Raw genomic sequence first — 24,455 nt, forward strand, 5'->3', positions numbered from 1 at the left:
TAGTAGTTGTTTGCGATTATACGTTCGTTACCTAAACCGATGCCCATTATCGTATTAACATTAACTTATTCACAACCACAGACTTTATGTGAACAGCAAAAGTCTGCTTAAGTATGAACGATAGTTTGGTATTAGGGTTAATGAACAGCTAGACTCTATTCATAAACAACTGACTTTATACTAATATAATTTATAATCTAAAATTAGAAAAAAAAGAAATCGTTAAAAGCACTGAAGTATACGTTGCTGGTTTGTTTACAGACTAGTAACCATACCTGAGTTATTTCACTTTGTTTAACGCATTTTATCATTTGATTTTAGAGTTTGTTTGAAGTTAAGCACAAAGCTACACAATGGGCTATCTGTGCATTGCCCACCACGGGTATCGAAACCTGGTTTCTAGCGTTGTAAGTCTACAGACATACCGCTGTGAGGTTTATTATTTTATAATTATGAACTACATTAGTAACTTCTTTATCTGTTTGTTTGTTTGTTTTCTTATAGCAAAGCCACATCGGGCTATCTGCTGTGTCCACCGAGGTGATCGAATCCCTGATTTGAGCATTGTAAGTCCTAAGACTTACCGCTGTATCACGGGGGACTTCTTTATCTGACACAAGGCTGTAAAATCTAATTGAGAGCAACTTTGTGAAATAAATCTCATATTTGTGGATTATATTCCCACCACCACTTAAATCTCTCTATTGACCAAAATATGCAAATTTCTGATTTGATAAGATGAAATAATCATAACTAGTTGATATATTTAGTTTCTTTTAAAGTCTTTAGTTTGTAGATAATAACATAATAAAATATTGTTAGCATGAAATGAAAACAATCTTAAAACCTCGAGTATCAGTTGCTTTTTAATTATCAACGTTCTTAGTTGAAATTAACAGTTTTATGTTTCATTGTTTAACTCAAAATATTATTTAACTCAAGCTCATATTTTCTTCATTTTTAATTTCTAAATGCCAACTGTGCTCCCATATTTGTCAATAAAGTTATATTTAATTACAATTATATATTAATTATACATTGTAGACTTATTATGTACAACTAACCTTCATTTACAACTATTGGAATAGAACTAAGAACTTAAGAATAAACAGTCAGATAAATAGCTAAGTAACAGAACCCGTCAACCACGTTGTTTGTATTATCACAATACACGGCCAATTTAGTTTAAGTCCATGATGAAATACTGCTTGATTATTTTACCACTTAGATCGGGGGTTCGATTCCCTGCGGTGGACACAGCAGATAGCGTAATGTGGCTGTGCTTTAAAACAAACAAACAAATATAGTAGGATGAAAATCCAACTGTACCTTCTGTGACACTTCCATTTTATTTGATTTGTTAGACGTCATTTGAGTTTCTCCATTAAAAAAATTAGTTTTCTTCTATGATGAATGATAAACTTATTTCAATATAATTCTAGTTCTTATTTTCTAGAGTTCAACTGTGCAACACATTATCAAACGAAAGAAATAAATAGTTAAATATATATACGTTATTCTGGAAATATATTGCACATTTTAAAAAATATAAAAAGACATTCAGATGTTTTTTGTTTTGTTTTTTGTTTAGGCTTAGTGCCCAAAGCAACTAGTACGATTTGGAAGATTGTCTTACTTGATTCTGTATAAAACACGTTAAACAGCCACAGTAAATTAAACGTAGGCTTGTTTGGAATTACAATTATTTTGAGATAAAATTAACGTTTTCTGTAACTGGTTTGTTTGTTCTGTTTTAGTGCGCCTGGTACGACCTGGTGATTAGGTCACTCGACTCGCAATCTACGGGACGCGGGTTCGACTCCTATTACCGAACATGATCGCTCTTTCAGCCACAGGGCGTTAAAGTGTGACGGTCAATTCCACTATTCGTTAGTAAAAAAGTAGATCAAGAATTGGCGGTGAGTGTTATTGACTAGCTACCTCTAGTCTATCACTTCAAAATTAGGGACGGCTGATATATATATATATATACAGTGCTTAGACCACTACTATATCTTATTGTATCCTATCTGACCTGATGAGCCCTGGTATTGGTGAAGGAGCTCGTCGACACTTTCTATAGCAGACTTAGTGTGGTGAACATATTATAATATATTCTCCTTAGCTTTCACTCGTGAGTTCTTACAACTAATTCTTCCTTATGACATTCTCGTATTTTCCAAGAAGTACAAGGACAACTGGATCATTTCATTACTCGTTATTATTAGTAAAACATGTGTTTTCTAAGCTGTTCTTAGTTTTATCATCCCATAAGTATAATTTCTTAATGCTTCTTTCTGCTTTTTTAAAAGATGAGTGTGTAGGACTTAATAGAAACAACTCTTCAATTTACATTTCTTAAATCACTGGATCTATAGAAATGATTTTAATATTACCTAAATACTTTTATTTTTGTCTAATATTTCACAACTCCTTTGGATTAAAATCAGACACTTTTCTTCTAGAGTTATGTCCATACTTCTCCGATTTGTGCTTTTCATTGCAACAGCGTAACAAACTTTCTCGTTTGTAAGATTACAGTAATTTATGATCTTGACTGGATGTTTTGACAAATTTGTAACTCTAAAAGCAACGTCACACTCATGTCTATTAATGTTATTTCAAATAACAATACTTGGGGAAAGAATACAAAACTAATCGTTCTACAATATCTCATCAAATAACTTGAATTGATATATATATATCGAGGCATTAATTACTTGCTTCACACTGGGACACCTACTGTTTATTTGATAGTTACAATAAACTCATATACAGCTATGATGACTGACAAACTACATATATTCGTCATCACACGTCATGCATAAGTGGAGAACAATTTTAAAATAAACAAAGTTCTTCAAAATGCAACATTGTTGTGTACCTATCACCTGTACATAATTTCTACAGAGAGTATTTCATCATTAAGACATATTTTTAGCATTAATTCATTCTTTAAGTATTTCTGGATTGGCAGTGTCACACCTTTGGGAACAATATCTAATTGAATGATAATAGCTGTATGATCCAGTTTCCTTCAGCTGTTGGTAGCATGGCTTTCTATGTTTGGCTTCGTTGTTTTGTGTCAACTCTCTCTGACAAGCAAATTCCTTCTTGTGAACGGCTTTAGTTCCATTCATTCCAATCCAACTTTCCCGGAACAAAATATTTTAAATCCTCTTTTGAGGCCACAGGCCTACATAATTATAAATTTCTCGATGACCACAGTGATGACAGGACATTGACCCGTCCTTGACATAGTTGACACATTCCAGTGGAATGCTTCTGCTTGCAGTCACTGGCATAATGGCCTATGCTTCCACACAGCTTCGGTAATAGTAGTGACTCTCCCCAGTGATACCACACGGTGATGGTGTCTGCTAGATTAATCATTCCAGAGAACCTAGACTTCCCTCCATGTCAGATGCTGTGTTAGATTCAGATGTCCTGAGGTTTGCGTTATTTTTGTGCAGGTTGTTTGAACTGTATGTTAGCAAGTTGAACAAATTTTCTCAAAATAGTTTTCTCTTTGCTCCAGTCCATGTTTATGTTTTCACGTTGAGTGATGCTGATGGTGAAAATGTATTAGCCTCTGGGGATACTTTTAAGTAAAGCAACTTGACATTCGAGATCATCAGCAAACTTTATGATGTTTCTACTTTCCATTGCATTGCACTTGTGAATGTGGCTCGTGACACCTATTACTAATGAATCGTTCTTACTGGAAAGATCAGACACTAATAACTGGTCATTTTTGTGTGTGTTTTACTGGTGTAAATTGATTAGATTTGTTAGAGATGTACCTCTTAGTTTTGTAAGCATTTGCACTGCTCGCTGTTATCAGCACACCCATTCACTTAGAAAGTAATTGAGCATCAAAAGAAACTCACATTATTTTCCACAACAATCTGATCATTTTTTTAAGAAATCTAGAAGATGAAAGGAACATAATAAGTCCGTGACTCCCGACGTAATTACATTAATATTGGTACCTTTTGTGTATTAGCGTCTTTTTTTTTTCTTGACTTGTAATGGTAATTATGGTAATGTTAACATCCATGTCTCTTTACATATTTAATTGACAGACTCATCCTCTGTTGGTCCTTGTTTATGACAGTTTTTTAAACAACTGTAAGCCTTCAATCAATGGTTTCAACAGAATTATGTACGTTATCAAACTTGTTTAGCACTCTCTAAATGGCTATTTTATCATTATTCTGAAAAGTACCATAGAGAAATGGGAGACCTTATCATCCATAGCATCTTTTATATCCATGTACATGTTTAGATTGGAATATGCTTTAATACATGCTAGTTCTCTAAACTATGATCACATTATTCGAATGCCAATTTAAATTTCAGGTCAGATTCTCTATTGTTTTTGTGTGTGTGTGTGTGTGTTTTCGTTTGCTCTGTTCTTAATTCCGTTTTTCTAAACTCTTTAACTCTAAATTTCTCCTCACATTTCTTCACTTATTTTTTTATTTCTTCACGACATTTTAAAAATATCTTCCAAAATAATTTCACAGACCTTTAATCATTTTGAAATAAAAATCCTCATTTCTGAATTCAATACGTTTCATTGGATTTTGTTCTATATTAACAGATAACTACCAAAAATACCGATAAGGATAAAGATACAAACTGATGAATCAGCGCATTCTAATCATTATAAATTTTTAGTTTCTCGGGAATTGTTTTATTAAATTACGTACTCCTAGTTAGTCTGTTGTATAAGTAGATACATTACTTCTTAACTTATATTTCGTTTCTGATCTATGTAGTAAGCTTGATTTGATCAGGACTTATTCATTTATAAATAATTGTTATATTTTTGTTTGTTCTTAAATTCAAATTTACACAGTATGTTGTGCATACTCTGCCCACCGTGGGTATCAAAACCTGATTTTTAGCGTTTTAAACCTCATATATACCTACAAAAACAACATCAAACGGTAACAGTTATCAGCCACATTTATAGCATATAATTACCGAAAGACATCGTATTACTTTAAACTTGCTACAAAAAACTTCCAAAATAACTATACAATCTGCTACCTTATAACTATTATCATCGGAAATTTTAGAAGTAACCTTAAGTAAAGTAATTAAGATATTCTTTAATCTATTTTAATATTTTCACATTATTCCTTTTATCATTTGTCATTTAAAGCAGGCCCGGCATGGCCAGGTGGTTAAGGCACTCGACTCGCAATCTGAGGGTCGGGGGTTCGAATCCCTCTCACACCAAACATGCTCGCCCTTTCAGCCGTGGGGGCGTTATAATGTGACGGTCAATCCCACTATTCGTTGGTAAAAGAGTAGCCCAAGAGTTGGCGGTGGGTGGTGATGACTAGCTGCTCTCCCTCTAGTCTTACACTGCTAAATTAGGGACGGCTAGCACAGATAGCCCTCGTGTAGCTTTGCGCGAAATTCAAAAACAAACAAACATTTAAAGCAAAATGTATTATTTTCAGTTTAATGACGTTTTCTCATATTTTAAAGCATTGTGTAAATGCTTCATTATGCTAATTTCAACGACTACGAGACGTATTATTACAATAGTAAAAGGCAATAGTTAAGTTCTGAGACAGTTGAACAATAATAAAGCTAGAAAACAAAAAGGACCTTTACTTTCCAAATAACCCCACGGTGGCTCAGCGGTAAGTCTGCAGGCTTACGACACTAAGAATCGGTTTTTAATCCACGTAATGGGTAGAGTATAGCTAGCTTTTCGCTTAACAACAACCAAACCATAGGTCTCCAAATAATAATAACTTTTTATTTCAGCTAACGTTTCACCATTGCTGCTTCATCAAGATTAATACTACAAAAACAGTTTGTTATAAGATAATCAATAATTTAGTTTAGTTTGTTTGGAATTAAGCACAAAGCTACACAATGGGCTATCTGTTCTCTGCCCACCACGGGTATCGAAACCCGGTTTTTAGCGTTGTAAGTCCGCAGAAATATCGCTGTTCCACTGGGGGGGCTAGTTCACAGAAGGAGTGATTTAAAGCGAATGTAATACACAACCAAATAACTAAAGAAACCAGGCTTTCGTGTAATGTCTATTGTTGTGCGAACTGGTTTCTCCTGAAGTATAAAATCGCATTTTCCAAGGTATGGATACGTTCAGTATCTTATTATTATACAGTATTATACCGTAGTTTGGTTAGATATTGCAAAGGTAATAAATTCTTGAGTATGTTAGTACTTTACATGCTTTAGAATTTTTGTAAATGTTAATGAACTACAACAATACATTAAAGTAATAAACTTCCTTTCATCTTTTGTATACTTTTTCCTTGCCGTAAAGTTCGATTGTCAGTGAACATAGCATAATATTTTTTTGCTAGAGACTGAGTGAGTTTTAGTTTTTATTAGATGTTGTAGCTTCCCACCCTTCTATTCGGACAGAAAAGAGCATTAATACAGAATGTGAATTCATATCGAATCACAAGAGCAAATTGGAAACGTACGAACTGTCGATGGGCACTGCCAGACACATCTTACATTTTATCCTTCATAATAAATATTTTTGTTTTGACGCATAATTATATATACACATTTTTTGAAATAAGTTGCACCAAGATACCAACACAGGCCCCAATCTCTGTCTTAGATACATTTACGGTGTGTTTGGACTGTGGAGTCATGGACACAATTCTTTAAACAAATTTCTAGACTTTCTCAATTCCACAGATACCAACATCCAATTCATCCATAATTATTTGGATGACAACAGTAGTGTAGATTTTCTTGATATTATCTTGATAATTGATAATGGCAATAATAAACAATCTACCTTGTTTCATAAACCGATTAAAACTGAAATGATAAGAATACTACACGCCCTGAACTAAAATTGCTCCTTTTGAACAACGAATACTCATCTTTTCACATCGAACAAATTTTCAAGAACTATGACGAAAAAAAAATTAACACGATACTTCCAACATGAAAACACAGAGAAAGGGAAAAGGCCAATTTTCCAAAAATAAAATAAATTACTTTTACAATATTTCTAATTCATTAAACTATTTCAAGAAAATAAAAACCACAGATAAAGAAATCTGAATGCTTTATTAAAGTTATAGAACAGCCAGGTCGAACACTCAGAAGTCAAATTTCAAAATCTCATTAAACTACCCTTCAGTGTGATAAAGCCAAGTGTCTTATAAAAACGTGTTTACAATCTAAAGATGGGTGTCTTGTTATCAATATCGTTTAACAACTTACTTATAACATCTGCAATAATACGTACATTGGTGAAACCCGAATAACCCTACACACAAGGATAGGAAACAGCTTGACTCTCTTTACAAAGTAGAACATAAGAGAAGCGCAGTTGTAAATCATTTTTAACTCATCATGCCCAAGAATGAATCCATCCTACTCTGTACAAATCCTTACCAAAGCCACAAAATACGCTAACAGAAGCTCTTCTTATCCAATAATTATGATCATAGATGAATAGGAACAAAGGATGACACTTATAATTGTATATTTATTTATATATAACTTTTGTTATTTCAATCATTATTTTCGATACGAATATTTGGTTAATATAAATGGCAAGTTATATTTTTAACAATACATTTTTTTTTCAAATAAGCATTACTACGAATAATGTCAAACGCACGCTGTAGAAATACGCGCCATACAATCGATTAAGACTTTGCTATTTAAACACACAAAAGAGACAAAAATATTGATAGATAATTTTAAAAAGTAACCATTTAAAATGCTAAAGAGTTGAATATTTGTTATAAAATAATACATTCTTATAATTTATTTAAAACTGATTCAGTTCTGGAACAAAATATCGGTCGCGATCAACCAAATTATTTTAAAAGAAACAATTAAAGATTAAGAAAAGGATAAACTTCCAATCGTTTATAATGTGTAATTTTATTTTTAATCATTACTCCTTTTTGCCTTCATCCTAACCCATTAAACATTTTTACGTGCTCCTTCCTTAACTCCTTTACCCTGCTTTACAACAGTGTTTTCAAAAATATAGTAATGTTCCTACTTCTTGACACTGGTTATGTTGCTCTGCTCGTCTTCGAGCCAATCGCAACCCAATGTTTAGAGTGCCGGACTTTGGATCTGAGCTGCTGTGGTTGATATCCCACTGCTACTAAAAATATAAAAACCACGCTGCGCACTTTGAGGCTGTGATTGCATTATTAGAATGACGGTCAAATCTCATCATTCGGTCTGAGTGATGTAGCCCAATAATTCTTCTAATCTATCATTTCAAAATTGGGGATGGCTTGTGCAGATCGTCCTTGTGTAACTTTGGTCGAAATTTAACAAATAAACACACTGCTTGTGTTCACAGGAGCTATTTTCACTATAGTATTGATCCATAAAAATTCTTACCGAGAGTCTGTTAATTATAATAACTAGAAAGCCAGGAGTCCGGGAAGAGGGAGTATTGGTGATATTAGTAATCAATGTTGTTTAATAACTGAGAAAAATTATATTTACGAAAGCAAATTCAACTTAATCAATATCTAGTTCATTCTGTATTTCATTATTGAATACGACCGAAATCCCTGAGCTAAAACTGCCCTTAAACATCTTATAATAAAGGTGTGATTGTGAGCCATAAATCAGAATTTCAAAGTACATCTTAGCCCATAGGTCGCCTATTGGTGACAAAGGCTTTTTATTATTATTCCTTCATTTGCTTGGATTAAACTCGGCCTGTATATTGGCTAAATCATATTCTCTAAGTTGTTCATATTATTTAAAGTATGTTGTAAGTTATTCTTTGTTTTCAAGATAGGATATTTTTCTTCTTTTTTGCTTTGTTTTCGTATGAGGTATTTTCTTTTATTATTATTCGGAAATTACTTGACTGCTTTCTAATACCACTACGAATGTTTTTAAAATCACTGGTAGCCAGAGTAGGTAAAACAGATAATTTCATTGGTTATATCTTATGGGTAAGATTTGTACGCGGTGTTTTCGAGGTAGCAATAGGCTTAAGCTTGCTCAAACCAGTTGAATTTTTATGTCTAACACATTCTACTCACCATCATACAAAGATTACAAATAAAAGTTATTCAAACGTTTAGGTATGAAATGTTTACTAACTTAATACATATTCACTTTTTAGGCTAATTAGAAATTAATGTTAATATTAGGTAGGGTATAGTAATAAGTTATAACTTTACTAAAGCAAATCAGTGATTTGCTGGTTTGTTACTATTACTGTTATTTTTTTACTAATGCTAATAGTACTACTACTAGTAGTAGTGTTGCTGTGAGTTTAAGTTTTAGTTGTTTTAATATTAAAATCACGAACTTCAACCGAATTGTTAATTCACGTATACATATAATTTAAGGACAATCTTTTAGCAAAACTTGTAGTAACGTTGGTACTACTAGTACTAGTAATATTGTATTATACGTGCATTAACAATACTAATAGTGCAATTAATTTAATATTAATTAACATCTGATCATAATACTAGTAGTAGTGTAAAAGTCATGGCCAGTTTCTACTTTCACATTCAATGCTTCATTTATCTCGTTCATTTCTAGTGACAATAGGCGTGAAATTTAAAGCCCAAAAAAATGAGATTGTGTTAGTTTAATGAGGATGTAAAATACCCGTTACATAATTCCTCTTTCAATGTATCATAACACTATTAATAACAATAGCAGAATATGACTTGTAGACTTTTAGTTAAATATTTGGCCATATGTAGCCAAATTTTAAACATTTTTATAACCATTTTTTCTAAAATGCAATTTCAAATACTAAGTTTTGCTCTGTTCATTACAGAATATTGAATGTAACTAGTCTACTGGCAGTGTTAATTCAGCGGGAAAACCTATTGTATAAGTATTTTAAGCTAGCCATAGTGCCAGTGTGTCTAATGTAATTCTCAATAGACAATTGAATTTGATGAAACCATTCCACTTCTCAGGCGTAGAATGTGTTTTTCTTGTTCAGTCTAACAGTGTGGTTTGTTCAATGAGCAATTAGTTCCAAACTATTCCAATGTGGTGCCACTCTACACGTACTGCAAATTCTCCATATTCTAATATTAGTTGTCCTTACCCGGCGTTGCCCGGGTATTATCTGAACAGAGGATCAGTGTTTAGCTATTTTTAAACAGAAGGGATTAAATTTTGCTTTCATGCAATGGTTCAAGTTTTACTATGCTGGCAGAACAGCACATTCCAGGTGTTTCTCCTTTCTTTTTCTTAGCACTACAGTGTTTACATTCAGATTCCATGGCTCCAATTCATATTGTTGGGTTAAAGACATAATCTCTTCTGTGATCCTAGTTGAAGGCAGCTTTTTCCCTGTTCAAACCCCAATTAAAATATATTTCTCTATTTCCTCGCCAATGTTCTTGATGTTTTTTGTGAATGGTGCTCTGCATGGCAGATGCGGTCACTGTTTCTGTGAAACTGATGCTCTTGCTCAGTCTTGGCTTGATGATGAGAAGTTTGTTATTTTCATTGGCTGTCAAGGTGTGTTTCCCATTCTTATGGAGTCTCACTCTGTCGCTTTTGTTGCATATGTTTTGCTACTTATGATCAAAAAGGTTTTCTTTTTCTTGACATTTTACTCCGAGGTACATAATCAGCATCAGAAATGTTTATCATACCTACCTCCCTTCCCAAAATAGTGAATAAAATTCAATTTATTTTCACAGGATCTCACGGGTTCAACTTGTGTATTCTATAAAAAAGTTAGTCTTGTTTGTCAATAAACACAACAGAATTTGATGGATTTTTTATTCTGACACTGCAGTGACAGCACACCTCTTTATAAGATACATATACATTTTTCTGTCGTCATTTCCTCTTAAATTGGACCAAAAATCCTGCCTGTCTTCTGTGGAAATAATTAGATTACAAAGTTTTCATTGACACTAAAAATGTGACATCGAAGACCTGAATATTCTGGTTTTATATTTTTATAGGCCTACTATTTTCGGGGCTAAAAGTTGCAAACAAACAGACACAAACATAGCTTTATATATTAGATTGTACTTCCATTACTGACATATACAAGAAACAACATTGTTCAATACAGATGTAACTGTAAGTGAAATCTGAATGGACATGGTAAGGATTATTATTTTGTGAGTATAAAGCATATTTTCACATTGATGTAACCAATATAAATATTGACTTGGAATCATGATGCTATAACACAAATAGAATACACTAATTTCACAAAAAAGGCTAAAATGTGTTCTTCCACACTGAGCAAGTGGAATGCATCCAAGCCTGTTCATCTCATGAAATCCAGCTATATCTGCCATTACATCTAGTAAACTAAATTACCTATATACAAGCATAGAAATGTATGTTGAGAATTAGGTATTATGAAATGAATGTTTTTGTATGTGGTGTTTTTTGTTTTACATAATTTGTTATGGCAGCTTACTGAACCAAGCCTACTTTTCAATCTTCATAGGTTCCAGGGCAATTTGCCTGGTAAAATAATTTGACTTCCAGAAACAGTTTTTTCATAATCTGGCCCATTTTCATTGCCGATTGTAGTTGACTAGTTTAAATATGATTTTTTTATTGTAGTCTTAACATTTTCTTACTCTCAAAGCATAGGTATCTGCTATTAATTTTTAAAAGAAAGTTTTAATAAGAAAAGCAAATGAAATGAGAATTTTAATGAAGTTCCAAATTGATTTATAGTATTATATTTATATATTTTTTATTGTTATTATTTAATTTTATACATTTATTTTCTTGTATACTGTCTAAAAATTAGCTGTTTTAAATATTGTCTTTTTAGAGTATTAATCTAGTCCTTAGTGATGATATGCATGTTGATTTTTTGTTGTTGTTTTCTTCACAGAGAACAAGTATATACCCAGTGGATTTTATAATAATGAGTTTGTGTGAAAACTTGATAGAAAACTTTAATTTCCATTTAATCTCAACAGAGAAGTGCATAAGTGAAGAACTTGACAAATGTCAGAAAAATGCACTGATGTGTTTACAGTGCTTTACAAATAGTGAAAAGCACTGGGATAGTAAGTAAATTTTTGAAATTAATTTACTGAATTTTTTAAGGCCTAGTATAAAATCTTAATTCAATTTATGTATCATAATTTCATCAGCTATTTGTGTTAATGCTGTTAAAAAATCAAATACTCTGTACATGTACTTTAAAAACAAGACTGAAAATTATTTACCTTTTACAGTTTTACCAGTAATGTGTTATGGAACAGACAAATAATAAATTAATTTTCTATTACTACATATATCATTTCTCATATGTTAGCAGTAATTTTAGACATTGAGTTTTCAAAACATATACATGTGTTTATCATTTACCCTATTCAAAAATCTTATTTTTCATTCAGATTGTTTTTAAATAATCTATTATTTTGATTTTATATCTTAGCTACATACTGGATACTCTTCACAATGACTTATCATTAATCTCATAGGTTGAAAAAGAGAGAAAGAAGAGAAATAAAAGCAATCAAAAACAATTTATAAAACCAGTATAATTTTGCTTTGGAACACAATGTAGCACATTCAGACTTTCCTAATTAATAATTATGATTCTCAGTGTATTTGTAATGAAATATTATTCCCCTAGGAACATTAGTTTTTTAAAAATAATAATTTTAAAAATGAGATGCTCTTTATCATCATCCTGTATTTTTGTCAATGAATTCAGTGGGTTATAATGCCTTGATCTTTACTTTTTTACTCAGTTTTCTGTGGCACTGATTTTTTCTTAGCATTTGTAAAAAGAAGGTATGAATAACAGTTTCTTAAAGTTATATTGAAAATATATATGAATATAATTGGCAACTTGCATATTATGATTCTTGTAAACTAGTTCAGACACTTTAAAAAATTTTAAAGTTAGTTTGCTTTTAAGTAGAGAATACAAAGTTTTTCAGATGTGTCATTTCTGAAATCTTTTAGATATTAGTAATTAATAGGTTGTGGGAGTTGATCATTCATCTGAGGAAAATTTTAATGTAGATGTCAAAGAGAATTTATTATGTGTAACAATACTTGTATTTTTGATTACTCTTTCAGAAGAGAAACAAGCAACAGAGAAACAACTACAGACAATAAAGGAAGATATAACAGAACAGAAAAAAGGTACAATTATATAATGAATTTATGCCACTTCTATAACTATTTGTACAGGAAATTTCATCAGTGAAGTATAGATAGGTGGGACGATTGCCCTGTGACCAAGGTGTGTAGGAACCTTTAGGACACACCAATAATTATATAAGTGTTTTATAAAATGGGAAAATAATATTTGAAAATTATAAAAATGATGATAACTCGTATTGTATGGGGGCTTGTAGGACCTATCAATAATTATATAAGCTTTACTTACAGTTGAAAAAGGGATAATAAAATGGGAAAATAAAAATTGCCAATGATAAAAATAATGATAATAACTCAGTTGTATGGGGATTCTGTAGGACCTACCAATGATTATTCAAGTTTTATATAAAATTGGAAAATGAGATTTAGCACTGATAAAAATAATAACTGAAGTGGGTTTTTTTTTTTCTATCTTGTATTCCAATATTTATTGAGCAAGCTTTCATCTTTTCTCTTGGAGCCATCTCCAGGCTAACTGGTGTATAATAAAGAAAAAGTTTTAAAAGATATTTAGTAAACACCTGTTTATTAAAATAATATATCACCTGTCATTAGAACAATTTTTAGGAACATTAATATATTTTTCTAACAGTGTTGTATACTTATAGGGACAAATTGATTTTGCAAAATTGAAAACTTCCTCCGAACATATTTGATAAGAAGAGGAAAAATGAGTTATTGTTTATCTTTATGTGATATAATCAAATGCCAACTTCTCAGTCATTCCTATAGCATCAAAGAAGTTGTTTCAACTTTTTGATGTTATGTAATCCAATATACTGATCTGAACAAAAACTTGTGCAAAATGGCAGAAACATTTGTTAAAAATAGATATAAAAAAAATATCTTACTGGCTTTTCCCATAATCCTGGTTTTGCAGTTCACTCTTGAGAAAGATATCACTCAAATATCCACACTCAAACTCACTTGCTAACTGTTGAGAGTATTTTGAGTTCCCAGGTATGTGGACACATTACTTGATGTTTTTAACAATATTTGTGATAGTTGAGAGTGCAGAATGCTAATTTTCAAAACTGAAAATAATAATAAGCTACTTATGAAGTTTGTGTCAAGAATGACTGATGGGACAGGAATTCTGCCCATTGAGTTAAAAGTGTCAGGAAAATAATCTTCAAAGAAGCCACAGGCAGAAAGTACAAATGCAAAATATCAACTAATGAAATTTGTAATTACTATTGAATTACAAAAATGTTAATTATTGTTTCATCTATGGTTTAAAAAATATGATTTGATGTTAAATGATTCAGTAACAGAAAAGGGACTGGAGAATAAAGGAAATGAAGGGAAACTGTTTTATGTTCATGACTGTGAGAGAAGGGTTAATGGAGAGAGAAGTCTTGCTCCAGGAATTTTCAGGTGCCTGGAGTTCATCATCATGATAAGTAAATAAAATAGTACCTTACATCTAAGCAACAAGTTCTAGTAAAAAAGAGCAGTGTAATAAATTTGTTCTTGTTGCTCATTTATCTAGCTATAGAAGGTCAAGAAAGAAAGGTTCAAGAGCTAACCAAACTGTTAAGTGGCATTCAAGAAGCGACAGAATGTGCTCATCTGGAAGAGAAGGAATTTAAAACTCTTTTACAAACACTTGAAAGAAGTCTGGAAAAGAAAAAAACAGGTCAGTTTAGATTAGGCCTCAACAAATCCCTGGGGGCCAGTTTGTCATGGTGACTAAAAATGTCATCATGATGCCTAGTATTTTCTCCCATTTTATTCGTGCATAGGGCTGTGCTAAATAAAACTCAAATCTAGAACAGTTCTGTACTCTTGGAAGTCCGGAACTATTATCACGCTCTTTTAGTCCTAATTTAAACTTTGTTTCTAGGATTTTAATGGCAGATTCAGCACTTCAGGTTTTTTCAGGAATGAAGTGCTGTGGTTGCACAACACTTTACTAATTTCACACCATTTTGTTTTTCTTCTTTCTCTCAATTCAACCAATCAGTCTGCGTGGTTAGACTCAAACGGGACCAAAGGCAGTTAGTTCGGGCAGTACTATCAAATAGTTGTTGTTCTGAAAGTAAATAAATATACACTGGTGCCTTGATTATCTGAGCTGGTCCAGAGAAATAAAAACAATTTTGGATAATCAAGGCACTAGTGTATATAACTAGTTAGCCCATTGTTTAATCTAAATGAAATTTTTCAATATATTTAAGTTCTTTGTTTTAAAATATAATCTTTTTACTGTCATTTAATCATATTATCATGAAAAATTATAAAAGTCATCATAATTATAAAAGACAAGTGTTGTTTGGTCAGTCAGTTGGTCACGCTCAATTTCTCCAAATTTCGTGAGTTACACAAGTCCAATTCCACTTTTTTTCCTATAATATTCCTTCTTTTGATTGCTCATTTCCCATTTTAGTTGAATTTAATCATTAACATAGGCATAAACAGAACAGTGGATGACAAATTAAGTTGAGGGAAATCTTAATGTGTAATTTGTGTGTGTTTTTATATATACAATGTTTTTAATCACTAATCAAATAAAATTAACCAAGTTACAAATATTTTGTATTCCTGTCTTAACAGCTAAAAATAAAAGAGGCAAGGCTAGGTTTGAACCGACCAACTTACGATTAGAACGCACACCAGATTCTACACGAGAAAACCCTTAATATCATGCAACACCTGAACTTTTGCAACCAAAATTAATTTCTTAGTGACAATGTTTCCAGAACAATTTTTCTAACTTTTACCTTCTACTCTAGAATTTGCTTTTTTCAAGAAGTTGTATCTATTCATATCCTAAGCAGTTACTTTTATTTTATGTTTGAAGCATTTTTCTCTGAAATTTAAAATATATAAAGCATTTTCTTTATAATAATTTTTTTTTTCACAACTCCAAAAATATGTATTAATTTTTCCTGGCTGCCACCTTGTTTTTTCAATACTTGATTTCTTTTTTACCTATTTTGTTTTAGTTTCTTTTTCGTTGTTATGGATAGAACATTTTTATCTATTTTTTTTATCTTTCAAATTTGTTTCTTGATAAAACATTTTAGATATGAAGTTAACACAGACCACATATTTTGTGTATTCCAACATGTATCTGTGATATAGATTTTTTTAATTGTATTTACCATTGCTTTTTTATTTTTTGTATGTTGTTTTTCGTCTATTGTTTAATTTCTAAGCATGAATTTTATTTCAATATTATAATAATATCAATTTCCTTTTTTTTGTAATACCTATCTATCTTAACTCCCATTAATCTACCAAATACTACATAATGCTTTTTTAGAAATGTCATAGAAAAAACTATTTCAAGGAGAGGGTATTGATATGGAAGTTATTCCAGTAGGAACTACATTTGATAATAATTACATGTACCATTGACATTTAAATATAATTTAGTGAGTAAACTGCACCAGATTTTGCAGATTAATTAGATGAGTTACAAGCTTTTTTTCCCCCTTGTGCAATTATACAATGTAAGACTTGATATCTTATAAAAAGACTGATACAAATAGTGTGTTAAGTAACACTGTATGTTGTAATCTAGTCATCTCAATGAGCTCCGGTATTAATCAAAAGTCTACATCAGTAGTGGCATGCAGCAAGTACTGTTGAAATGCTATTATACACTCTCCTAGATGGAAACCCATTTTGGGCCAGGAGAAAATAATCTAATTTACTTCAGTGTAATTATGATGTAGTTTCACAAACAGTGTTGGTTCATCACTGCTTAGTGATTAGTAAGTTAATACAAGTAAAACTTAATACATAATAGTAATAAACAATTTGGTGCTAAAATAAATAGCGTAGTCTTAAAACTCCTTTCTCTGATTCCAATATGTGGCGCCTTAAATAAAATTAATAAGAATTACACTTTATCAACTTTAGCTAATTCAATTCATAGCAACACAGTTGTTGTTCAAACCACTTTAAAATACAAATAGAATCTCCACATCTTCTACATCTTAAAACTCCACATCTTAAAACTCCTTTCTCTGATTCCAATATGTGGCGCCTTAAATAAAATTAATAAGAATTACACTTTATCAACTTTAGCTAATTCAATTCATAGCAACACAGTTGTTGTTCAAACCACTTTAAAATACAAATAGAATCTCCACATCTTCTATCTCTGTCACATCTCAGCTGACCTGAAGAGTTCTGGTAGTCAGCAAAGGCCTTATCAGCTCTAGCACATTTGATGTGGGTGTTATATTGTTGTCAATTCTTCATTATTTTCACTTCAAAGTTCTTATAATTACTGTTAACAAATCTTGCTATGCCAACTTAAGCATGTTATGCTGAAATATGCTCTGAAGTTTAAACTAATTTTTTTTTAAAAGTATAACCAACCTTTTTTATAAAAATATCCACCAAGTTTTTAATATAGGTTTAAATTACATTTTAGATATTGAAGCCAAGGAAAAATCATCCCAGGAAGAAGCTATAGAATGCCAAAAAGCTTCGTCTTACTTTCAGCAAAGGCTAGCACTAAAAATAAAAAGATCGAGAGGTATATTTTTTAAATATTTTCATAAACTTATAAATTGTTATTTTGTAATTATCATATTGGGGTCTTCTTTTTCTAAGTTTTTATTGTGTTTACAGAAACACACACGTATATATATATGTATGTATGTATGTGTGTGTGTGTGTGTGTGTGTGTTGAAAATAAAACTAGCAATAGTAAACAATAAGTTTATTACAAATGGGCCTGATCAAGAAAAATCAGTTATATCTAAATTGAAAATCAAAATTTTCAGCAGTTTGTTTATAGTTAAGGTTCTGCTACAAGAGCAGAGTGATAGTAAACTACACTTACTGTTTTCAAGTACAAAAGATTTTATAACAGCAGCTGCTTTGTTTTAAACAAAGTGTTTATAAATTTTCAAGTCCTAGTTCAGTGAAATGTTTGACTATATAAGTGTTTAATTATTGATGATATTATTCATTTCTTTTCCTAGGTTTCAGTCTACATTACACATAACCAAATTTATAGTAGCAATTTAAGCAAATAATACCTCGGTCCTAGTGCTATTTAAATTGATCCGGCTGAATATGTTTCAAGACACAAGATTACTTGCTTTTCAGTTTTTCATATTTACTATCTTTAAAATGTAGAACTACCAGGAGTTTTAATAAACAACATTTTTTGTCTGGTTTTTCCAATTATGTGATGTTGCTAGTACTTAGAAATACATAGCCCAAACCAATCATAGATTTAAAGATGAGAATATCATAAATGCTTGATTCTAATCATATATAGGTTTTTCATTGAATTCTGGTGAATAGTGTTAATCTTTATAAGATTACTAGCGAACCCATGGGCCTATGACTCACATTTACAGTGCCACTATAAAGCAAATTTAATGATTGAACTACTATGTTGCACTTTTTCAGTTTAATAATAATTGCTGTTATAATGCAAGTGTAATTTCTTTAACCAAGTTGCAAACAATAATTAGTTGACCTACTTACTTATGTGCAATATTGTAAATCAATGCCAAATTTTGGGTCTGCTTTTGGGGAATCCCAGTAAAAGTGTTTTTGGTAAGTCTAGCAGTTTAGGAGAGGGGTTTTCAGAAAATCCCCAGGTTCCCCAAGGGGTGGGGTGAAAATTTTATCTTTGTGAAAATCTTGGGACTGAGGTGATCCATTTCGTACCATTTAGAGGTCAGTGCAACCAGTGGTTTAGAAGGAATTATATGACACACACACACATACAGACACTGAATCTTATTATATAATAAATGTAGTTTTAAACTCTTCCTAAGTAAAAAAAATTTAACAAGTTAAAAAATTTGCATTGCAAAATAATCGTAATTCAGTTATAACCAGCCTTTATGATTAATAAGATATATGATTTTTAGCTTAGTTAGACAATCAACACTGGGAGCTTGAAAAATTACTTATTAAAGTAGCTGTTTTTTCCTACTGCATCATCATAAACATATAAGCCAAAATATTTACATTTTCTTGGATAAAGTATTGCTTTGAGAAACAAGCATTAGTAATGCTACAATAAGATGATCAAAATGTCATCCCAATAAGCAATTTCATGTCATTGACATTAGTTGTCTAACTCATTAAAGAAAAAAAATACTAAGATATGAATTTATTACTTTAAAAAAATGCTAACAAAAACACTGAACCTTTGTGGTAAGGTTCAGAGATGAGAATTTTTGAGGATAGAAAGGAAATAATTCAAATTCTTAAAGGAAATAATTGTGGGAGTTTCATCCTTTTATTTTTCTTCTAGTAAGTTCACAACACAAAACGAAGTACCATGAATTTCTGATATTTTATTGTGTGTACAGTATTCAGCTGTCTACATGCTACTGAACTCTTTGACATTTCGAAACTGAAATACCTAGTACCATGACAAAATAAAAAATCAGTAATGAATCCAAAAGTATGACAATCTCATTAGAAACTGTTTTGTGAACTAGTTTAATACAAATTTAAACCTTGGCCTCTGAATTATTTGAGAAATAAATGCTTGAAAGTATTGCATGTTAAACTACAGATTGTCCAGTATGTATTTCGAGGTTGGACAAAATAATGGAAACATCTATTAATTTCTACATTTTATGATTAACATGGAGTTGTTTCTCCATGAGGAGACAACACAGCATTAACAGTACACATTAATGATACGTGGTATTGTGCATCAGACAATGTTTTATTTACTATTTGTGGGCTAAAGCATATTAAAGTGATGTTGGTGGTGGAAATCTAGAAAAATTGGTTTAAAGCATTGACAATACAGGCTTGATAGCATTTAAATGTGGTGGCCAAGTTCAGTATCCAAACTCTTCCCCATTCTTTAACAATCTCAGCAGTATGAATTAGTGTATTATCTTACTGAAACAGATAACTTCCCTTTGGGAATAAAGTGTTCATCATTGGGTGAACTTGGCCTATAACAAGGTTTAAATAATCATTTGCTGTTACTTTACCTTTTAGTTAGACCACAGGCCTTTAATTATTGCATCAAAAAACTACCCATACCATCACATGGCTTCCACCATAATTAACTGAAGGAATAAGATATTTAGATTTGTAAGCTTTTTTGGCCTAGCATAAACACATGTATTTGATGTTGAAAGTGTAAATGATGATCCATCTAATCAAACCAATTTCTTGCAATGATCTTTGAACTAAATATTTATGTTCTTGACACTATATTAATAGGGCTTTAGCATTTTTTGGTGGTGTTAGAGGTTTCTGCATGGTAGTCCATACCATGGTAACACATCTTGTGAAGAATCTCTAAAAGTAATTCATCAAAGATTGGTTGTGGTAAGCTAACATTAAGTACTGTGTACACTTTTGATGCTGTAGTTATTTAAGTCTCATTATTTGTATCAGTGTCTATCATGTGGTGTTATTTGTTTAATATCCCTACTGACATCATTTTTGGCATTGTTCCTCAGGATATATTCATTATTTTAAATATTTGTATTATTGAGAGTCTAGTTGGATGTTCACCTTCTATAATGCCTCTTTGAAAATGTGACAGATTTCTTCAGCTTGGCATTTTTTAGAACTTTCTCTGAAAATACCCCAATAATATACTACTTGTATACAGAAAGTTTCAGTAATATAAACTAATATAATGCACAATTAAGTTATCGCATAGCAATGCTTTACCCTCATAAAGACTAAAACTTGGAAATAGAAAAAACAGTGATGTACCTGTTAGTGTCGTTACTGACTTATTATAGTGACATAGATTTATATGGAATATGTGTATCAAAGTATAGCCTTTAAAACAACAATAAGAAATAGTGGTGTATATATATATGTTTTATTTAAATAGTTCAGTTATGTATATACACAGCTTATTTCTTCATTTTCAGAAATTTTTAATACTTGATAATAACATGTGGTATGTGCCAAGAAAAACAGACTTACTGATCCAATTTTAAAACATTAAGCTATGAGAACCATATTTGGTCTTTTATTTAAAAAAAAATGGAAAAAAATATTTTTTTTCAGATGATTGGCTAACATTTATATTCACATCCATTGATCCAAATGATGCAGAAAGAAAGTTTACTTTTGCTCTAAAAGTGAATGAAAGAAATCTCTTTGAAGGTAGGAGATGTCTTTAGTAATTTCCATCTAGTGCTTGATTTCTAGAATTAAGAGATTTTTACACTAAATATCCATGTTTTGAATTTCCATTATTCTTCATCAAAATTTATAAGTATATGGAAGGAGAAATTGTGGCTTTATTTATTATCTTTGCAAAGGTTTTTTCTATTACAATATTTCCCTTTATGAAATAAAGCATTAGAGATAACTGGTGGTATGTTTTTATGTTCCTTAAGTATTATTTATACAAGTTAGTATAATGAATGTCATTACTTAAAATATGTATGTAGGACTAGCCTAAATCTATTAAGGTGGCCAGACCTTGCAAGATATTGAGATTATGGCTGAAAATATTGTTTACAATGAGTGTAAACAACTGATGAAACAATGCATTCCAATCTTTATAAGAAGAGGTGTAAACTAACTGATGGTCAAGTTGATTTTGACTTTTGTTCTCAGTATGTAGCTTACTCTGATTGGAAGTTATTATTATTAACAATTAAATGTAGCAGTACTTTTGAATTATCTTTAATAAACAAGTTAAAATCATCTAAGAAATTTCAGAACTACTTGTACATTTATTTCTGTACTTATTGTGTAAGTAAATGACATTTAACCTAGTCATTTGCTGTATGCAACTGTCCAGAAAGGGACTACTTATTAAACTAAAAGTATGTTTTAAATCTTTGAACTTTTTGTTCTACCCAACTGATGCATCCACTTCCAAACTTTCATCATATCATAAGTCCATATTTGTGTTGAAATATAAAGTGAATATCTTGTTACTGAATTTCAATAGAATGTCATTAACATTTTTAGTTCCTGGATGTGATCCACAAGTCCCAGGCTTAAGTGAACTGGTTGAAGATCTGAACAGGAACAACAACCTTTTAGAGTTTGTTTATGTTATGAGACAAAGATTCAAGGCCTTGGTCTAAATGCATGGTTTGGATATATTCAAAAAGTGTATAAAGTAACATGGTTTATTATGAATAACCTAATTTAGTACTACTAACAGACTTTTTCACTTAGGTGTAAATGACAAAATTCCTAAGTGTTAGAAGAATAGTGTAGACAATTTAATCTTTTTCTCATATATTAATGAAAAAATTGTTATTTAGCTTACTAAACATGAAAATATTAATATGTGTGTGTTGGATATATGCTTGAAATTATTCAAGTTATTTTTTAAAAACATTTATGAAATTCTCAGATTGTAGTTTCCTGGATTAAACTTCCTAAAACATATAGCTCACTGCTTTTGTATTTAACCCAATTTTAAGTGTAGAGGATTTTTAATTTTTTTATCAGTTATGGAGTTTATCCGTACATGGAATATTTATGAAACTATCTTAGATTGGCTTAAACATTTTTTTATCACTTTAATTTATAAGTGTAAAAAAATAGTTCTTAATATTCTGATTAAGCACCACTCAACCTTGCATATGTATTATATTAAATTGAAGGTTATTAGAAGAATTTTATGTTTCTCTAAGTTTTTGGCTGTTTTTCCATCTCATAATTTTTAAGTTTGAAGAATATAGGCATGTATCAATACTTGTTCGTTTTTTTTTAACAAATTGGCTGCCATGTGTCCCACTGGTGGGTCACAGAGAATTATGTTTCAAAAGTCAAATTTCTTATTGTGGCATACGACTTTGGGATACTGACTGCTCCTTGGCACCTTTTGAATGTTTAATTTTATTTATACTTAAATTATTATGTGCAACCAACATGTTAGATGATATATTGGCTTAGCAAATGAATAATTATAAGTAAGTTGATTTCTAAACTAGACTAATATAGAAAATTACTATGTGTAATAGCCTCTGAGCTATATATATATAAAAATAACTGAAAACTTCATGATCCAGTCTATAAAGAAAGAGACAGTGGTTCAACATAATCTTTTCCTGAGTCTACACACTTGCACCAGCGGTGGTCAAAGGCCTTTATACCCTTCATTCCATGATTGGACAGTATGTACAAGATCATCATCACTCTGAGACTTTCAACCTTTCAGAAAGATTTTAAGGTTAGGGAAGAGAAAAAAAATCACTTGCAGTTAAATCTGATAAGTTAGAGGAAGGTGATTGAATACTCTGAAGCCAGCATCATGGATAGCATTCAAAGCAACACGTGATTTGTGAACTGGGGCAGTATTCTGATGGAAGAGTACACCTTTGTTGGGCAATCCTCTTCTCTTTGATTTATTGATGCATAATAATCTGCTGTAGTGGTTTGACCCCTTTCCACATAACTGACTAGTGAAACAGAGGGTTGTGTGTGAACTTGGGTGTTTCCATTCCAAACTTTACATTTTTGTCTCTGGGTTGAAGTGGTGAATGAACATTTCATCCATAGTTATGAATCTCTGCAGTAGGTGTTTGCTTTCAACAACTCGGATTTGTTTCTGTTCAGGTGACAACATTTTTGGAACCAATCTGGAATTAACCTTACTCATGTCCAAATTGCTTTTACTATTTCCACTTCCTCTGCTAACTCTTCTATCATATATAACCAAATCACGAGCTTTATTTACAATTTCTGTTGTGATCAATGTTGAGGGCCGACTTGACCTTGGATCATTTTCATATGATTGTCTACTGCATTTAAACTCAGCACACCACTTGTTCACTGTTGAATTTACCAGAGCACCCTTTCCTAACATTGCTTCTATGTCCTGGTGGATTTCTTGCAGTGTCATTTTCTTTTTATCAACATATTTGATCACAGCATGAAGATCTATCTTCTCTGTGATGTTTAACACTTCTTCAAAATTCAACAACACACAAAATAAGCTTGTTGAGTAATATTTTATGCATTGTTTACTTATCAGAAAAAATCATACATTCCAGTTTTGTTTTTAGGTCGGGCCAGGAACTTTTAGGACAACCCTTACTTCAGACATTCACTTACTTGTACTATAGAAAAAAAGAAATGGCTGATTTGAGAAATTTACTTTAGAATACTATTTTACTATGATGAAAAATAAGGTCAAAACAATTCCAGTGTCCTTCTTCGTCGAAGGAAAACTTCAAACTTGCAGACATTCAAGAAGACCGGGAAATGTGGACTGATCAATGATGATTAAATTAGTGAGAATACAAATTTGAATGTTCCATACAGCAGTTGTAATTTATTCAAGATATAAATTTCCACATGAATTGTGGAAAGTAAGTCTTTCAGTAAAAATACAATAAAAAATAACATTCATTTCATAATTT

The 24,455-nt window shown here is 31.3% G+C and overlaps 1 protein-coding gene across 1 annotated transcript; it reads left to right on the top strand.

The window, feature by feature from the left end:
- Positions 1-1,898: 1,898 nt before the first annotated feature.
- On the top strand, positions 1,899-24,452 carry LOC106458467 (kinetochore protein Spc25-like). The gene is made up of 7 exons (XM_022384678.1): positions 1,899-1,919; positions 11,858-12,035; positions 13,063-13,128; positions 14,639-14,785; positions 17,537-17,641; positions 21,130-21,228; positions 22,048-24,452. Exons 2-7 carry the CDS (start codon positions 11,891-11,893, stop codon positions 22,164-22,166), a joined length of 681 nt encoding a protein of 226 aa, XP_022240386.1. The 5' UTR covers positions 1,899-1,919; positions 11,858-11,890; the 3' UTR covers positions 22,167-24,452.
- Positions 24,453-24,455: the final 3 nt, after the last annotated feature.

Source organism: Limulus polyphemus, unplaced genomic scaffold (assembly GCF_000517525.1).
Source record: "Limulus polyphemus unplaced genomic scaffold, Limulus_polyphemus-2.1.2 Scaffold467, whole genome shotgun sequence".
Taxonomy (NCBI): Eukaryota; Metazoa; Arthropoda; class Merostomata; order Xiphosura; family Limulidae; genus Limulus; species Limulus polyphemus.